The sequence below is a fragment of the Larus michahellis genome, chromosome 5 (genome assembly GCF_964199755.1).
Source record: "Larus michahellis chromosome 5, bLarMic1.1, whole genome shotgun sequence".
Classification (NCBI taxonomy): domain Eukaryota; kingdom Metazoa; phylum Chordata; class Aves; order Charadriiformes; family Laridae; genus Larus; species Larus michahellis.
This window is the reverse complement of record NC_133900.1, coordinates 20,953,638-20,972,676: the sequence shown is the minus strand read 5'-3', so window position 1 is coordinate 20,972,676 and position 19,039 is coordinate 20,953,638. Positions and strand designations below refer to the sequence as shown.

At 37.4% G+C, this 19,039-nt stretch overlaps 2 protein-coding genes across 6 annotated transcripts in view; one reads left to right on the top strand and one right to left on the bottom strand.

Moving 5' to 3' along the window:
- Positions 1 to 858: 858 nt before the first annotated feature.
- Positions 859 to 13,357, bottom strand: MFSD8 (major facilitator superfamily domain containing 8). Of its 2 annotated transcripts, XM_074589073.1 has the most exons (13): positions 13,187 to 13,346; positions 11,545 to 11,630; positions 10,555 to 10,598; positions 9,806 to 10,007; positions 9,141 to 9,381; positions 8,709 to 8,822; positions 7,148 to 7,292; positions 6,456 to 6,514; positions 5,269 to 5,377; positions 4,045 to 4,179; positions 3,558 to 3,661; positions 3,200 to 3,459; positions 859 to 2,443 (listed from the first exon to the last, which is right to left on the bottom strand). In XM_074589073.1, the coding sequence occupies exons 4-13, from the start codon at positions 9,839 to 9,841 to the stop codon at positions 2,228 to 2,230; spliced, it is 1,419 nt and encodes a 472-aa protein (XP_074445174.1). In that variant the 5' UTR covers positions 9,842 to 10,007; positions 10,555 to 10,598; positions 11,545 to 11,630; positions 13,187 to 13,346; the 3' UTR covers positions 859 to 2,227. The 2 variants fall into 2 exon arrangements, with proteins under 2 accessions (XP_074445174.1, XP_074445173.1); XM_074589072.1 differs by lacking the exon at positions 9,806 to 10,007 and having other exon boundaries at positions 13,187 to 13,357.
- Positions 13,358 to 13,425: 68 nt separating this feature from the next.
- The window catches only part of ABHD18 (abhydrolase domain containing 18), a 37,384-nt gene continuing 31,770 nt past the window's right edge, over positions 13,426 to 19,039 (top strand). For 2 of the 4 annotated variants that reach the window (XM_074589064.1, XM_074589066.1), the window contains exons 1-3: positions 13,441 to 13,546; positions 15,889 to 16,028; positions 16,417 to 16,525. In XM_074589064.1, coding sequence (XP_074445165.1) covers positions 16,434 to 16,525 — 92 coding nt within the window. In that variant the 5' untranslated portion in view covers positions 13,441 to 13,546; positions 15,889 to 16,028; positions 16,417 to 16,433. Of the gene's footprint in view, positions 13,547 to 15,888; positions 16,029 to 16,416; positions 16,526 to 19,039 lie in introns of all 4 variants that reach the window. The other 2 variants (XM_074589067.1, XM_074589065.1) reach the window with 2 other exon arrangements.

The following is a 19,039-nucleotide window of genomic DNA, read 5'->3' as shown; positions in this document are numbered from 1 at the left end:
ACAACCCTGAAATGATTCTTCAAAATGTATTTTTTAACAGCTCTTTCAGTCAAGAAGTGTACCTTCTCATGTTGTACCTTCACATGGAGATGGAATTGACTGCATGGTAAAATAACTATTACAAGTCTTTGATAAACCAAGTAGTACGCAGAGCTCTTCTACAGCCTCTAAGGTTTTTTTTTGACTATAGCTGTAGATACAAACATAAATACAGCTTTCTTAAAAGAAACATTTTGGTTTAGTACTTTAATCTTGAATCAACTGACTTTTAAAGTAGGAAGTCAACCTTGATAAGATGTGGGTCAGCGCTGCATGTTAAAAAGTTGCATTATCAGACACATTGATTATCTTCACTTCTGACATAATATAACCTAGTTTGATGGGTGAGCTAAACATACCAATAGTTGAAGAAAGCCTAAGAGGGAGACAGTAGAAGGCAGAGAGGCATAAATGCTTCGAAAGAAGAATGGCCTAGCTTGTAAGGAACAGTCTGACTTCAGTGCAGTTACATTCCAACATTGCTAACTGGAATAAAAAGGAAAACCGGAAGCCCTGCTTGTGAATACAAGAACGTTTTGTAAGAATGAGAGGATGACGATCCGTAACAAGCAAGCCATAGCTTAAACCACAGCTAACCTGGGAAAATAAGGAATGGCCAAGGAATTCCAAACCTTGCTTATTTTAATTATGTAATAGTTTTAATTCTTACGCACATATTAAAGTGCATGGGCTACCCCTTTTTTAGGGTTATTCTGTATTTTACAGGTATTCAGTGCAGAATGGGAGACTTGAATCTAGTTTTATTCTTAACCCTTTAAATATGTTACAGCTAAAATAATCCCTCCGAGGACTAAAACACAGTGTTTCTGTTACTATTTATTATGAATTAGCATATAAAAGAAATGTTTATAAAAGTGAAGTCCTTTCTTATAACATTTTGTGATTCCACCACAGGAAAGCCCGAGAGAGAATAAAACCTCTATATATCCTTCAATCGGTATTGAAAAAATAATCTTTTAATTCAGTAGTCTTTTAGTGTTTGAACAATTGATTACATAGGAATACTTAATAACATTTAATAAATTCAGTAAGCATCAAATATTAGACACATTAAGCAGCAGCTCCAACTCTCATACTGGAGTTATTCCAGATTTTTTTTCTCCAGTAGTATTGAAACAGATAAAACAAACCCGTACAGATGAGCTTAGGCCCCATTATGAAGGAAAATTATTTCACTCTTTTAAAATAAACCCTGAATGTTTCAAACATTGTAAATTCCTGGTTCTCGTACCATATTAGAAAAAATAAGTCTACAAATAATAGTCGACACCCAAGGAGCCGGTTTTTTCCTTTTTACTTAATTAACACTGGTTGCTCAGCGTTCTCACAAATGACAAGAGTGTAAACTATCATGCCTAGTATTTCCTTCTTGTAGTAAAGTTAAGAAAAGCTTGTAACTCAACACTGTGCAGGTTATCTTTCTTGCTACAAAAAGGCATTCAGCAAAACGGTAGAAGAAAAATTGCACGTACCATTCACTGTAGTTCAAGTAACAGCCACTGCGGCTGTGATTTTCAATGGCTCTTAACTGACTTAAATACCCAAATTCCACACAAACTGTTTGTGACATAGGCACCTACCTTCCTCTACAATTCTGTCACATTTCAGTTGAAATCCTGGAGAAGATGTACCGATACGTAACAGTTTCCAAAGTGAGACATGTTGTATAAACCAGTGCTTACAAGCTAGCAAACTGAACATCCGAACATTCACTTAGGTAGTGATGTTTCCATACAAAGTGCATGCAGATCAACTAATCTTGTAGTTACAAAAGAGTTACTAATCCTGATTCACAGAATCAAGATAAATATTTCTTTTACTTCTTTCTGGAAAGGATGCACATAACCTGTGACCTTCACAGCAGCATTTAGTACACAGGCGCATCATTTAAACTGTACACACTTCGAATGTGCCACTGTATTGATGTAACTTGTTCACATCCCTTCCTCCACTGCCAGAAAGGCAGAATACAAAAGCTCTGTTGCAGCAGGTGTAACTGTATACTAAGATATGATCAAGTTATGTGTTCTGTCAATGTGTAAATACAGGTCTAGAGCTTTTAGTATACAGCCAATAAGGTCAGTGGTTAGGTACTCCTCATTAAAAAGTAGTAATAAACTAAAGTGTTCTTTCTGGTTGGTTTTACTTTTTTTTTTTAAATACATATTTAACAATTCTCTTCTTGCATCCTTCCATATCTGACAGAAAATGCAATTAGTCTCTTATATACTATCTCCAAGAGTAAGAGAGAGACTACAACTACTCCACAGATTAAGCTAAATGCCCAGCGTGGTCCCAGGTGAGTGTATATTTGGCTCACAAAAACAGGCCCAAGTATTCGTGCTCCACTTCCAGAGGCGGTTAACCATCCCATGTAGACACCCTACAGAAGATCAAAAGTTAGTGATACAGGAATTATTTGGCTAGCCAATCATTCCCATCAATTATCCTAATTAGAAAATTCGGAAGTGTTTAAGCGATTGCTTAACTTTCTTAACTCATTAAGGTACTGAGTACTTTGTTTCCAAGAGTACTGCTCAGCTTCTCTAAGCACTAATTTGAACGCTCCACTGAGCTACATACTCCATAGCTTTCTAATGAAAAGGCATTCTGGCCCAAAGCACTTAGTCTTTTACAGCAAAATATAACACGGAAAAAATGAGAGAAGTGTTGAAAAAGGAAGAAAATCTTTGTTAAGTGGTAATATCAGCTTGCTATGTGTTTCACCACTGTAAAATGTCCATAACTGGAGGTACACATCACATTTGGAGTCTTTATATAATATATTTAGTAAGAGGAACACGATTCCATACTGATATTGCAAATATATAATTGGTTGCCACAAAAATGACTCTTCCAGAACAGTTGTGAAAGTCACAAGCTTTGGGCTTAGTTGTTCAGAAATTTTCATGCTGTAAAATTTGCCATAAATTGTAGTACAAGCCTTGCTTTCTAATTCCTCTAGGGATTTGCCTTGCGTTTTAAAAAAGATTAGAGTTCCTGGAAACTTCTGCCCCAGTTGAAACATACTATTATTTGGATGATGACAAAAGGAATTTTAGCTAGGTCCCTCATTCTAATAAAGAGGGTACAAGTCCTGGAGAGCAAATGAAATCAACCATTTAGGCATCATGCTCACCTGAGGCTTTGGTCCTAGAATTTTTGAGTATAAAGTGTAGGACATGACATTGCAAACTGGATAGCCCAATCCTATTAGTATGTCGGAGCTGATGTACTGGGCCAGGTAGATCATGGGAGTATTCAGGCACCAGGACTGTGTGATGGGGCAGCCTACGGGTTCCACTGTGTGGTTGGACGGAAGCTGCAGGGCTTCCAAACTCCAGAAAGGCATTAACATTTCAGTGGAAGTTGTTCTGGGAATGGAGTTATTCTTTATTTCTGTAAAAACAAGTTATATATGCTGTTAAGAAAAAAAATACAATAAAAAGCTTTCAATAAAACATTATAATGATATTTTAGTATGACTTCCATTATACCTTGCCACTGGATATTTGGTAGTTTTTTCCCCCAAGGCAGTAAGATAAAGAATCCAACCAAGACAACCAGTAAGCCTCCATGGAGTATGGCACGCTCACCAGTCCTATCAAACAATGACATTACAATTACATATATAATTTAATTAAAGTAAAATTTATGAAGGTGCTAATGACATAGCCCATTAGTTTGTGGAAAAGATGCCTGACCAAAAGACCTACAACAAAAATTGCAAAATCACAGTAACTGAAAACCTGTTTTTCTTGTGATTCAAAGGTAAAAGACAGACTAGGAAGGGGGGTATTTTAACAGAATAAGGAACCACCACAGCATCATGCCTGTGTCAAATTTTAAGTACTTCATTGTCATAGTAAACACATGCTTATTAACAAGTAAAAGATTTAAGTAATGAAGATTTGACCTTGCCATAAAGCTTTTCCCATTTAGCTAATATGAGTAACAAAATTCTGATAAAGTCCGAAAACTTACTTTTTAGATAGCATTTTAACCACCATGAACACAATAACCGATTCAATGCCAACCACGCTAAGGATTATTCCATTATAAAAAACAGCTTCTTTCCTGGTCCAGGAATACATATCCATCGTCAACGGAGTAGCTATACTAAATGGACAGAAGAAAATTACATCAGTTAAAAAAATACTTCTTCTATACAGTCGTTTCCATACATATCTTGTCCCAAACATCAAACATAGTTGTAGAGAAGCCTTTCGTCCTGACAGGGTAGTTATAAACTAATCCTATCATACATCATTTATTAAAACTAAATCCACTAGACAAAATTCACAACTGTATTACACCAGCCATGCTCTGAAACATCATTAATCTATTTCCAATAGTTAATGAAAATATGATGGAGTTAAAGCAAAGCAAGAGTAATAGAAAAAAAATCAGGCCCTGTGAGTGTAATATAAACATTTAATACTGTTTCAGTTTTAGCAACCAACCAGTCTCTAGGAACTCAGTTTTCTAAAAATAATGCAATTAAGAGAGAAACATATTGTTAAAATAAATTTTAGCTACGTTAGAGCTCAAAAAACTTACAAAATAAATATTATATCCTCAAAGTATTTTATAATTTGAAAAAGTGAAGTATAGTTCAGTCTGAGGTAACATTGTTACGTTTTACTGATTTTCTTGCACACAGAAAATTTGTGACTGAGTAACTTTATGTAAAAGAAACAGTCATGTAAAATAGTGTATTTAAGAATACAATTGCACCAACTATATCAAACAACTGTTTTAATCATTACTGAAAGAAGAGCATCACTGGAGCTTTTGGAGCTAATCAGAATCACAGTAAGAAATTACACAAGATTAAAATTAAAAGTATAGAACAAGGTACTCAACTGAAGACATAGTTTTCTCTGAAGATTTTAGGTAGCCTAAAGTTAGCCTATTCTTTTTTTTTTACCACTGAAAAAGTTGAGGGTATGGGTTTGCATCCATTCAAAAGCTTTTACATTAGTGTTTCATATACCACTAACTATATGCTGCATATGTTTAGCTATTACCGACCTTAAATTCATTAATCTCTACCAGTATACATCAATTTCATTGCATATGATCTTGGACTTCCATTTATGAAGAGTACGGTTAAAAAAACAAGTGCATCAGAAAAGCCTTTACCTGCACACCGAGTCTAACTACATTACATGTCTAAGCATTTTGAGAGAAAATAGACAAACTTACGTTTCAAAGACAGCAAACACAAATAAGATGACAAAGAAAAGAAAATTGATTGCTACCACAGCAACATGGTCAACGTTTCCTTCTGCGTCCTGATCCAGACCACCACTTTCTGCAACAAAACAAAAGAATAATCCAAACTGCAAACTGAGCTTTTTTTACACCACTTTTTTAGAAATTACAAGCAGTAATGATTTCCTGACTCTGTTAAGTATTTAACAGGCAGGCTGGTGGGTGGCTGGGCAGTTATATTTTGACAATCTAAGAATAATCTTTTTAAATCAAAATGAAGTTGTTGAAACTTCAATTCCTCTGACAATGAGGGAAAATTATTTCCAAATTCGTTATACCATCTGTTGTCCCACTGTAATATTGAGACTGACAAGTCCTGAGTGACAGCAAAATAAGCAAACTTTGTTAAATATCCTAACAAAAGAAACCAAAACACTTTCTGTTCCTCTTGCAAGGTCAAAAGTACACAATAGAATACTCTTCCTCTAACCCGGGCACAGCATTTTCATACACAAAACACCCATGTGTGGTGAGCACATACGGCTCCCTTTTATAACAGAAAATTAATACAATACTGAAACCAGTGACTTCCATAGATTTTAAAAGAGATTTACGATGACCTTGCATATACTTTTTATTCTTCAACTGAAAGGGATACTCACATACTTTAAAAATTTGATCTGCATAGAAAATGGGTATATATTGGACATAAGCTGTTGCATTGTATGTGGCAATTACTGTACTGTAGTCTCACCAACCAAATTTACTTTTACAACATACACCTTTTAATAAGATACTGTATGTGAAAGCTGATATGCAATAACAATATTACTAAGCATGATACAGAACAAAAAAGAAGTATGACTGCAGAGTAGAAGTTAAGGGAGATTTTTTTATGTCCATATTTGCTTTATCTTGTCTCTGGGAAGAGATAGTTCCAGGGTGAAAATCTGGAAGGATCCATACAGTGTTTCTGTTTTCTTTGCTACCAGACAGCGCTATGGACACATATGGACACAACATGGACGTGAAGCAATTTCCGGACCAGTTAGAAAGAGATGTAGCCTATTTTCTACATTGAGCTCCCAACACATCAGACTTTGGAATACTTCTAAATGCTTGTATGTCGTACTTCAAAATTATAATCACAGAATAAGTATTCAAGAAAACATAGGTACCTTCTCCTTCAGAATTGATACTTTTGCATTGCCGTCCCATGTCATCCACTCGATGCTCTCTAGAAATTTAGAACTGCTTTCATTAATCCACACATTTATTTGATCTACTATCTAGTCAAGTTTCTATTAAAATAATTCTAAATGGCATAATCTTATATTTTAATTATTCCCAGCTCCTTTAAACATCATCTGTGTAGTCTACATTTGACTGCAGTGAACACCACCATATTCAGGAAAGGAAATATTATTGTGGGGGAATATCACATATCTGTGTGCATCTCTCGGATCACTGCCACAAATGGGATAATAACACATAAAAATCCCCTCTTGAGACTCTTAAATGAAAGACACAAGACAGAGAGAACCGTAGAGACAAGCTAACCGTACTTCTCTTTAGAGAAAAAACATAGTCAGAAACCATCAAAATTGAAAATATATCAAGGCTAAGCTAATAATCTAACAGTTCTAAGTTTTTTCATCGGTTTACATTCTAGCCGTAACATCACTAAGATAATTTAAGAGCATAATGAAAAAGATATGTATCAAGGAAGGCAGAAACCCTGAAAAATAAATAACAGCTTATAGTTTCAGCGCTCCAGATTTCAGGCTTATTACACCTCCTTCAGAGCAGCATATTATTTGTTACACCCACAAAACCAAGGTAGAACATTTCTCTTTTTCGCCTTGATTACCTGAATATGGCAAAGATGAGAACAATATTAATAACTCCTAAGAGAGCTCCAAATAAAACTGGTGCCGTATACATATTCAGCTGAAGATGAATTAATTTCCATGTTATTCCTTCTTCTCCAATAAGTGTAAAACATGTCTGAAAAACTTAAAAACATAAACGCTTTAAGAAAATCTTGAGAATCATTAAGAAAATATTAGAACACATATAGAAAAAACATATAAAACTAGATAAACAAAAAGTTGTCCTAATTGCTAAGTGAAATTTAAATATTATACTTGTCAAACCTTTTAAATTTTGAGAATCCTATTCTAAATGAACTGATGGATACCAGTGGGATCTCAACTAGCCAGAAAACTACTTTGTTACATACAAATACGCTGTATAAATAACATCACGACACTTAAAGAACTGGAACTGAATTCTTAGTGTACCAATGGTTAATTTTCTTGGGCATGTGCAGACAGCTGATTTACTCTTTTTCCTCTTCTTCCTACATGGAAAACCTTGGTCCTGGGACTGGACTATCCCTCCTGCTAAGGGGAAGCTAGAGAGAAAAGAAGTTGTGGGGTTTTTTTTAATTAAAATTTAAATTGGTGCAGAGCAAAAGATTGTGAGATCAGGTCATTTGTTTACTACTGTCAGGAAACAGACTGAGAGGCCTATCAAATTAGGACAGGGAATTATCTAAATTTATACTCTATGCAAATCACACAAAGAATGCAGAGTTGTTTTTTTTTTTGCTGTAGGCCCTTTAATGCTCTATCAACAGCACTAGTAATAATCAACTAGAGAAAAAACTCTCAGCCCTAAATGTTCACCTCATTATATTGCCATACACAGAGCACTTCATCTCTACTAATTGGATAACCTTAATCTCCAACTATAGAAGACAAGTAATCAGTAGAGGCTGCTTAAAACAAAATTGCTGGTGTCTCTTTCCAACACAAGGCAAGTTTAATGCATTTCTCCCATGAAGCAGATACAGCATCTCAGGAGCCACAGTTATGCCTGATCTAACAAACACACGTTGAGCTATTTGCTCCCTTAGCTCTCTGGAATACTTGTGCTATATCTTAAAATTTCTGCCAATATGAAGATCTTGTGATCATCACTACAAGATCAGAAAGATCTGTTGGATGTGATTTTCTACAATATGTGAGGCAAGTTGAAATTTTCAGTCATTTCAGAAAGGCGGAATGTTTGCCTGAGTACAGTAATGTTAAATTCCCTTATCCATCAATAAAGCACAATTGGTCATAGACTATTTAGTGGCTACTGGTACAAGAGAGCATCTTGGAACTTGTTTTTTTCCTGCAGCCAGCAATCCAAACCAGCTAATTTTTAACTACAAACAATTAGAATTTCTTCCGACTAGAACATTTAATTTATAATGGCATACACAAGCATATACAAGTGGATCCCATTTATTCAATTTTGATACCACTGACAATGGCTATGCCTTAAAATTCCCAACATACAGTTGCTGAGGATTCCTACTTCTAGTGCCCAATTTCATCCTAAAAACCATTACAGAAGTGAGAAAAGAAGATATGCTTTACCCGGTCCTAATATGAAGCCAACTGCTTGGCAGGCACTGGTATTGGCCATGGCACTTGTTCTTTCTGTAAGAGAAGTGGCACCTGCAATATACGATCGAACTACAGCCACATTTCCTTAAAAAAAAAAACAAAACCAAGAAAGTGTTCATGTAAAGACCAAGTTACATTCTTAAATTGTCCAGTGCCATTTATTTTAGGGGGGGTTCTTTCTTATTTTGCAAGAAAATAAAACTCAGTACTCGCTCTAGTATTTATACACAACTGCACAATTACACAATTTTATTATAAACTAGTATTGGCCGACTCTGCTTTGTTAAGTAAAAAGTTATCATTCACATAATGGTAAATCTGGTACTAAAATATCATGTTAACTATCTTACACAAGACATAGAATTTAATAATTTCCAGAAATGTAAATTCTGCTGTGGTTACCTGCTCCAAATCCTACAAGAGCACGTGCAGTCAGCATGTAGTATTTGTTGTGTGAATGAGGTAAATGGACGTAGGCATAAAGACAATTAGCAGCTACTGAAATAGTAGTTGAAACAACGAGAGGTTCTCTCCTTGGCCTGTAATTGGACCACAAGCCAAACAGGGGAGAGGCAACCATTTGGCCAATGCTATATGAAGCTATAATCCAGCCCAAGAAACTCGCATCTGCTGTCGGATCAATCTGCAGAAACAAATTAATCAGTTCTATGAGTAAAGTATTATAGTATTTTATAATACCAACAAAACCATTTTAGAATCAGTTTCTGAAATACCTAAGACTCTGCACTGTAATTCCGAGGGTACATGGCACTATACAATGCAGTGTCAAACCTAAGCTATCGCTAAACAAGTTAGTGTATCTGCATGGCATTATGTGGTGTTTAATATAAATACACCACTCTGGGTCTCAGAAGCAGTTGTTTTCACACAATACTTTGCATGGGGCAATAAACCTTGGCTAACTCTCTCCAGCAATGCACCAAACCAATAAAAAGTGCTTTGCTTCTGAGACTGGAAATGGCTTGCTTGCAGCAAACTCGAATAGTTTTCATACAGCACTGCTGATGTTATAGGTTATAAACATAACTTGTATACAGTTTACATACCAGGAGCAAGGAGTCACCTAAGTCATCTCTGCACATGCCTGAGTCTGTCCTGATTTACAAGGCTAATGACACGTTTTCTTTTCTTCTCCAAGAATTCAGCACCAGCCTCAATTTTAACAATACCTCCAGGACCCTGCCCAGGACATGTTCTTCCACAGTTGCATTTGAAACTGCCTTCTACAATTCCAGGAGCAGTAAAACCCTAGCACAGATTAATTTAAAGTTTTAGACATATTTTATGCCACTTCTAGCAAGAATGCAACAAAGACGGGAAAAAACCCAAACAAATTCAAAACACTATCCAGTAACACAGTCAATTTCCTGTTAAAAATATCAAGATGACCTACATGCAACAATGTGACATTTACAGAATAACCTCTACCTTCAGGTTCCTTTTTTTTTTTCTCCAAAATGCAGACAAGCCTTGTGTATTACATTTTAACACTACAAATTCATTCAGATAAAAAAATTTCTACTGATTCACTGTTCAAGAAAACAGTGAAATTATATTGTAAAATCAAATATTTCTGCGTTATGATGTACCTTTATCTAGTCAGGAAATCCACTGACAGGTTATACAGGAAATAATGAAAGCTGTCCAAGTGGATGTCAAAATAAAAGCCTCTTAAAACCACACACTTCCCTTTACTGTTTGTTTTCCTAAATAAAAATCTCAGGTTTTGTAGTACGTACTTTCTGAGCAGGAGTTTCTTGTTCTTATTAATTAAAACCCCCCCATATTTACAAACCTTTTGGAGATATGGCCACACAGACATAATTACAATTGAGAAACCTGCAATGTAGTAAAAACATAACTGAAGTTACTTCATTTGCCTTGTTTATCAGTAATTTGCTTTAATGAAACAGTTATTAGAAGGTCATTCTTCTGCCACGCAGTGTATTACAGTGTAAAACTGCGCATCAGTCTGTCACCTGAAAAAAAATACGTTATATGTTTTTTTGAGGAGTGATAATTCCTCCTAACAGGAGGAACTATTTTTAAAAGGACAGTTTATAGGTGCGTACACACTAAACAAAAAAAAACCCTCCCATGAAAAGAATACTGATGCGCCAAGCAAACTGCAAGGGATTTTTCCTCCCAATGGAAAGACAACAAGGTCCACAGAGTAAAAAGAATTTCTTGATATACTGACATATTTGTATTAATGTATCAAATAAATTTCAATTCATCAGATTAAAAAAAATAAATCACTTAAGTATGCTATGATTTTCAAGATAATTTCTAGGCCCATAGAAAATCACCAGAAGTCAAAAAACAACAGAATTCTTGTTTCCAGGGGCAGTTATCTAGGAATGAAACTGCAGTACAGATGCAAAATCATACCCCTTAAGAACTCAGCACCAGTTCTATTTTCATTCCCTAGAAGTTTCACTTTGGATGATATAAGTGTGACCTCTGTTTTATTTGGTTCTGAGCAATAACCTTACTCTGCAACCACCTTTTACCCTCAACTATTACAAAGCCATAAAACAAAGATTTAAGTAGTATGTCATTCAAACAGAGTATTAGTTAACTTATCTTATTAAATGTAACTTTCTGTTTGATTTGCTAGTCATATCTTCTCTTTTGAAGAATCAGAAAATGCATCTTTTTAAGGTTATAGAACAATAGCAGCATTACAGGAGCTATGGAGTTGAAATCTAGAAAACCCTACAATTTTCAAACCAAAATATATTCATTAAGTAAATAACATTGAACTCCACCTGTGTTTACTCACCTACACTACTGAGAAACATGGTAAGATACATAATCCAGATGGATCGCCACCTGCTCTTATAATGCTCTTGTGTTTCCACAACATCCCTGTTTTTGAACCAAAAGTCAAGAGAGAAAGAAATCATTATCAGATTCTCGTCTAGTTGTTCCCATAGGACACTGAAAACATTTTTCACAAACCTCTCAATACAACTGTGTAAATTGTTATGCAACAACGGACTTCCACACAGCAAAGAATACAAAGAATTTATTTTATATGCAAGCTAATTTTTCACTGAAAAATACTATATTGGCAAATCAAGAAACTAATAGAAATGCTGTCACGTACCATTGGATTCAAATGTTACACAAAGAGATCTTTATTTAGAGAGATCTTAAATTCTGCAATCTCTTTGTATAGACACTTTGGAGCAGGCAGGTATCACGTAAAGGATTTAAGAAGTACATATTAAACCATAAAACCCCAGACATCTTCTCAGAATTGTGACTTTAAAGCAAAAAAACCCAAACCTCAACAACTACTGATTATACTGAAAGGTATGGCCAGTCTATTCTTACCCATTGTAACTGTACAATGTAAAAAGATGTGTGTAAAATATATTGCTGAAAATTGTAAGGGCTGCAAAAAAATTTAAAATAGAAGTTACAAACTTTGTGAGCCGGAAGTTATTTTTCTAATATTCATAAGAACCTTCCGAGACCCACGTACCTTTTCAGAAGCGAGAACATTTCAGGGTACACCTCTTTTGGTTTTGAAGTATTCTAAATAAGATAATCTCTGTTCAAAAGAGGCAGACATAGGTTATATATGCCTGAACATAGTTTATAAACATTGTTTATATAGCTCATACCTAGACTTAGGCATACGTGCAATTTTAAAGCTAATATAACTATTCCACAGCATGATTTGTACATTTATTTCTTCAGAAATGTTCATACCAGTGAAGTGTCTTGGTTCAACAAAATGATGCGTCTAAATGTACTTTGTAACCTTATTGCCCATCGCGCATAGGAAAAAGCCTGTCAGGCTCTTGTATATGCTATGTGTATGCTATGTTTGGTTACTTTCAAGATTTTAGTTAAATCAAGCGGTATGCTTCAGGCAGAACACTTCAGCAAAGACGGCAGCAGCCCACCCCTGCACATTGAAGACACTGTTGCTTTCCTGACAGAAGGAAAGAAACAAGTGATCAAGTGCTGCTTGCACAAGAAGAGTCCTACTAAAGACCAGACTTCAGCATCACGATAATGGAATTTTATGCATTTTAGAAAGTTCCCGACCGTTTTTGTTTTTTTCTTTTTTCTTTTTTTTTACAAAGGAATGCATCCCCAGCCGGCGCCAGCTCCCGGGAGGCCACCAGCGCGGCCGGGGAAGGCGGCCGGGTCTGTCACCCCTCGTCCGGGTCCCCAGGCGGGCGGTTTCCCTCAGGCTTGGGCTTCCCTCGCGGGGTAAAGCACACGCGCAGGGGGGAAGAGGGACTCGTCGCCCACGGGTGGTTCCTCTTGACACTCGTGGGGGTGTCGCCTCAGCCGCCCCTCCCGGCGCTGTGAGGGACGGGAGACGGCCGTTGGCGCAGCGCAGGGTAAGGAATCGCCTCAGAAAGGAGGGGGGGTAGGGGGACGCGAAGGAACCGAGCCCCTACCTGCTCTCCTCCTCCGCCTCTCCACCACTCAACAAAGGCTCCTGCCCCTCAGCAGACACCTCCGGACTGGAAACCGCGGCCGCCATACCTCAGCCGCTCCCGAGCACCGTCGTGCCGGGATCCACCCCGGCTCCGGTCCGGTCCCGCCCCGCCCCGCCCCGCCCTCCGCACTCGGCGGCCGGGTCCGCCCGCAAACAGCCGCCTGAGCCGCCCCAGGTCACGTGCTAGGGGGCGGGGACAGTCACCGCCCCGCCGAGCGCCTGCGTACGTGCGCCCGCCCGCGCGTGCGGCTGGTCCCGCCCTTCCTCTCAGCCTTCCCGCCCGCCAGCCCGAAAGGTGTCTCAGCGCCGGGCCCGACGGGTGAGTGACCTTCGCGACGGCCGAGGCGGGCTCCCCTCGCCCCGCGGCGGGCTCCCGACCCCTCTCCTGCCGCGAGGACGGGCTGGGTGTCACCCCCGTGGGGGCTGAGGGGGCGCGGGCGTTGGGCGAGGGCGCCTCCCGCCTCCCCCCGCGGCCGCGCTGGGGAGCGCTTGGGTCCCCCTCCTGGGGCTCGGTGGCCTGAGGGGGTTTCCGTAAGCCGCCGGTGAGGTTTTTGTGTGCGTGTGTCATCTGCAGCCTGGGGTCGGCAGGGCGCCGTCTGTGGAGCCCTGCACTTTGGACCAGGCAGCGCTCGGGTTAGGCTTCCCATCCGCTGATAACCAAACAGGGAGCGAGAGGAGAGGCCGGTAGGCAGCCGCTCGGTGTAGCGAAACTTCTGGCTTAGGCCCCTTTGTTTATCCGCAGGCTCCTCTGTGGGTGAAATTACTGTGGGGCTTGTTTCTGACTTGTTACGGTGACTTCTTTGTGATTATTTTAAGTCATCTTTTTTCTATTGGAGGGAAAAGGAAAAAAAAAAAGCATGACCTGACATTAATTGGAAGAGAGTTTTTTTTAAAAAGTAATAGGGCAGGGAAGTTAAGGTATCAGTCTTCTAAAACAGATACACTGTCTTGGCTTTTTCAGGCTTTAACTTCTTGGTGGGAGCTGTTCTGTATTCATGCCCCATCCCTGGAAATGTTCAAAGCCAGGTTTTGAGCAACCTGGTCTAGTTGGAGGTGTCCCTGCCTATGGCAGGGGGGTTGGAACTAGGTGATCTTTAAGGTCCCTTCCCACTCTAACATTCTGTGTATAGAAGCAGTAGACCCGGCCTTTAATAAAACCTTTATGTACTTTCCAGCGGTGTTTTTCTTGTAACTGAAGCTGCACACACTGGATAAAAATGAATAGCTGACCTCTTGCATGTTGGATTTTGGATGAATTTTTGTATCTGTTCCTATGAAAAAAGTGTACAAATAAAAAATGTATGGTTAGTATACATTATGAGGGTTCTGGAAGCAAAGAAACGCACTGTTCCCAGAGCGAAAGCCTAGTTATAATTTATCTCTAGGTTTTCTTGTTGTCTCCTCTGGAAAACACTATTTTAAAATGTAGGGTTTTTTATTTAGTGGACCACTTAATGTGCCTTTGTATCTGTTACAGTTTCTATTCACAACTTACAATTATGTAAAGCTTATCCTGTTAGCAATATACTAATTGAATATTCATAACACGGGTACTATTTCTTGGGCTACACAACTATGCAGCATCTTCATCAGGTCACTGCTTCCAGCTGACCTGTTTTACAAAGGGATCATTATGTGATGTGTGTGGTATCAAGTGGTGGAAATCCAGTTGCATTCCAAAGCAAGCTCTGCTGATTCTTTTCTCAAGGTCAAACTCTCACTGCTAAAATGCAGTCTTTATTTCTACCGTGAAGTTATAAAACTTCAGCCTACGACAGCTGGATTTGCCTTTTCTGATAGTCAAAGTATTTGTAATTGTCTTTCCACATGGACATTGATGGGCAGTGACTGAAGCGTGTCCTACCCTTTTGTTACTAAGATAAAATGGGAGGATGACCCCAGTTTTATCTCAGTAATATTTCTATGAAGTTCTATGCAACATACTTCACACACTTAGAATACTTTTCTGTTTTAGTGTTTCCTGTACACTTTCCAGTAGTGGTTTAATCTTGAATCTGATTAATTGAAATATCCTGAATTACTTTAGAGTCTTTATTCAATCAATGAAATAGAATACAGGATGAGACAACCCTTTCACCTCAATCAATGTTGCATTTAAGTATAATGTACTTGTCTAGAAACTTGTTTTGGCATTCCCTTAGTGCAACGGAGAGAACTCATCAGGCCAGCCTTTGAACTGATAGCAAAACGAACATCTTAATGTTTTCTCTCTATCTTTTTTTGTTTTTTAATAATTAAAAAAAAAAAAAACACCAAAAAAACCAAACAACCAAACAACCAAACAAAACACGCAAGGCTGCCTTGTTAAGCATCAAAACATTTGTAGAAGTGTTTTTCTCTTTTCTATATATTGATTCTTAAGTATTGGCTTCTTAGGAGTGCAAAGGAATGTATTTATTAATCTGACCACAATTTTAACTTGTTATATTCAGACAAATTTATTTTAAGAATGACCATATTAAAATGTGGAAGAATAACTGAATTTTGGATTAAAATGAAAAAAAAAATTAAATTACACTCTTTTAGAGTGTTATGAAGTTATTTAGACCATTTAGTATTGAGGGATCTGCAAATACTAGAAAATAGTTGAAGGTAACTTACTGACCAAGTATATGATTATTAAATTTGTTGTTTTCTTAGGTGTACACAGATCCTGGACATTTTTTAATTGAATAACCTGTATCATACTGACCAAGAAACCAGATTTGTGTTGTGTTCTCTTTTTTTTTTTCCTTCCTTCCTCATTGGAATAGCACAGTAGTGGCTCCCTGTTTACTTCAGTAAGTATTGTTTCGAAAATAATACTCAGCTTTCCTAAAACATTGTTGCCTTTGGCTATATTTGAGCTAGTATATTTGCTGAAAGAAAAATTATACTGGTAAGGATTTTGATGGCATGATTTCTTCCCTGAAGGGAGTGGGAACATAATTTTCAAAACTGTAAGAAATTAATTGGCAAAAATTGCAAAGAAATGGAAAAAAAATGGAAAGAAATGGGAGAAAATTGGAAAGAAAGATAAGATACTTGTTTACTTCTTTGGAATAAAATATTGTGGCTCTTCATTAATACAGATACCAGAATAAGAACCTACTTTGTGTTACAATCAATGAATTTGCCACTCATGTTAACCCCTTTAAATGCCTTATTTTTACCTGTTCTTTTTTCTAGATGTCAGTTTGCTGCTAATGGGTGTGAGTAAATTAGATGTCTTGTACAGAAAGCTTCTCCTCACTAAACTTTTCATCAGAGGATGGGGAAAGCCAGAGGATCTGAAAAGGTGACTTGTTAAAAAAAAAAAAAAAATAACAGCATAAACAGTACTTTATATTAAAAGAAAAATGCAACCCGTGAAGTACCAACAATTGTTACTATCTTGTATTTTTAAAAAGTCTTAAAGTTTGTTTTGTTCAGGAAATCATGTGTTTCCATACCAAGGGAGGAGCTGGATTTAAAACAAATCTTAAAGGGATTTGCTAAGTGTTTGTGTTTAAAGAGGCTCTTCTTGAGAGAATGTATGTGTTCAATGTTTTTCACTTATGCATGTATGATAACATACTTCAAGCAGCATCTCTGAAAAGTGTTTTCTAAAAACAAAACTTGCTGAACTTTTGCATAGGAATAGTTCTGTTTAACATTAAAGAGGTTCTTGCTAGCTTTCTGTAGCTTCTTAGTAATAATGAGCTTTAAAAGTGTAAGATGTAATCAGAAGTTTCTCTCATAGCCCAAAGTAGTAAACTCCTTTTTAGATGTCTTGAAAATAAAAAAAAAAACATGGAAGTACCTCTCGATTTTTAAATATTTGCTGACTTTATTAATAATTATTAAAAGTAACACTTGGAACTTATGCACTTGCCTTTCTTAAGTTTAAAAATTAAGTGACCAAATATGTATATTGTGCATTATGTTGTATTTAAATAGGAAATGATAAATCTGCATTTAATAAGATAATTCTTATGTATTTGAAAAAATCAATAAAGAAAACTTTTTTAAAAATACTGGAATAAAATTTTGTTCACTGTGGATAGCAGTGGAGTTATGTGGGGGGTTGTGTTTGTTTTTAAGTCCAAGTGAAACATTGGTTAGCTTCATAACATCTAATCTTAAAATGGCACTTGGATTGCTTTGTATGTCTTGTCTTCAGTTGATTCTTCTCTCAAGTAGCAGACTTTCCTGCAAAATGAGAATGTTGGATTTGTAAAATGTTTAGTTTACTTTTGTTGGAAAAAGCAAAAAATGTGCATTTTGTTTTGATTGCAGCATTTCTGTATTCTGTTACATGTGTGCGTGTGTGTATCTGAAATGAGACATTTCAATGTTATCAAACCCTCTCTGAAAAACTTTTAGGTTCTTGGTGAGACGTGGTGAACTTTTACTTACCGTTTCCCCCCCAGTGCAAGTGCTATATAGGGGAACTTCTGACTAATTCTGCTTTTAGCTATTGCAATACTAGGCAAGGTTTTTCTCTTGCATGGGGTCTGCAGGGGTAATCATACTTATGTCAAACAGCTATAAAGAAGCATTGCTGGTAGTAATAATGGTATCAGCTATGGCTTTTTTTCATAGTGAGAGAAGAAACCTCTCACATGAGATCAAAAGCTGTGGGGGAAACATGAGGCAGGCTTGCTGCTCTGAAAAGTGGAAGAAGAATGAGTTCTATGTATTGCCCCTGTATGGGAAGAAGGTGAGCTGTTCCCCAGCTGTCTGGCTTCACCTGGGTGAAGAAGGAAGAATACCACCTCCTCCCGACGCCTCATGCTGTCTAGTGGAGGGAGGAACTACCACTCCCTAGTATGCATGCCCTGTTGTGCCAGAAACAATGTCAGTGTTAACTTTTTTTTTTTTAAAAATCACAGTGAAGCTCCATTAGAATAAATTATTAAATTTGTTAGACTTCAAGCATTAACTGAGATTTACTGATGTTACACACTACCCTGCCTAGATGTAATCCGAAGTTTTATGTGCATACCCTTGATGTGATGACTGTTGATATCCTAATGCTTTATCCTCAACTCATTAGCAAGAGTTGAATTCCTCAACGCATGCGAGATTTAGCTTTCCGTATCCTCCTAACTGCAGAGCAAATACATAAATGCAGTGTTTTTAGAGGATTTTAGGATCTCTTCATTAGCTTAACCTCCACACTTAATGTCTCATACCTTTACCCTTATTTTTTTCATAAGTACTTAATATGCCTGCTGTTCTGTATAAGAAAAGGAAAGGCTACATAGTAGAGCTATTTTTAATATGCTGGTAAACTGGATTTTCTTTCCATCCTTTTGGTTTAGTTTTCTCTGGTGTTGGGAAGATGAACAGATCATTTCTGTTATACTGTTGTTTTGTACTTCGCACCCAAATCTGTTTAGTTGGTCAGGAAACATTGTTGTATGTATTTACAACCATAAGAACGAACAAGTTATTTTTAGCATAGAGTGTTTAAGGTTGGGAGGGCCATCTCGAGGGTATCTAGTCCAAATCCCATTTGAAACAAAGCTGACTTCTGAGTTGATTCAAGTCGCTTGGCACCTCATCCATTTGGGGTTTGAAAGTCCCTTGAGGATGGAGATTATTGGTAGTTTCCCTGGGTAATCTTTTCTGGTACTTAAGACTGTGAAAAAGAAAAGAAAACAAAACAACTTCCATTGTGTTCCAGTAGGAATTTCTTATTTTGCAACAGGCAACCATTGCCACTTGTCCTCTCACTGTGTACCTCTGAGAAAAGTCTTTTTCATTTTCTCTGTAAGGCTCTGGAGCCCATTTTAAGTAGCAGAAGAAAGTAACTAGATTTGTTCCT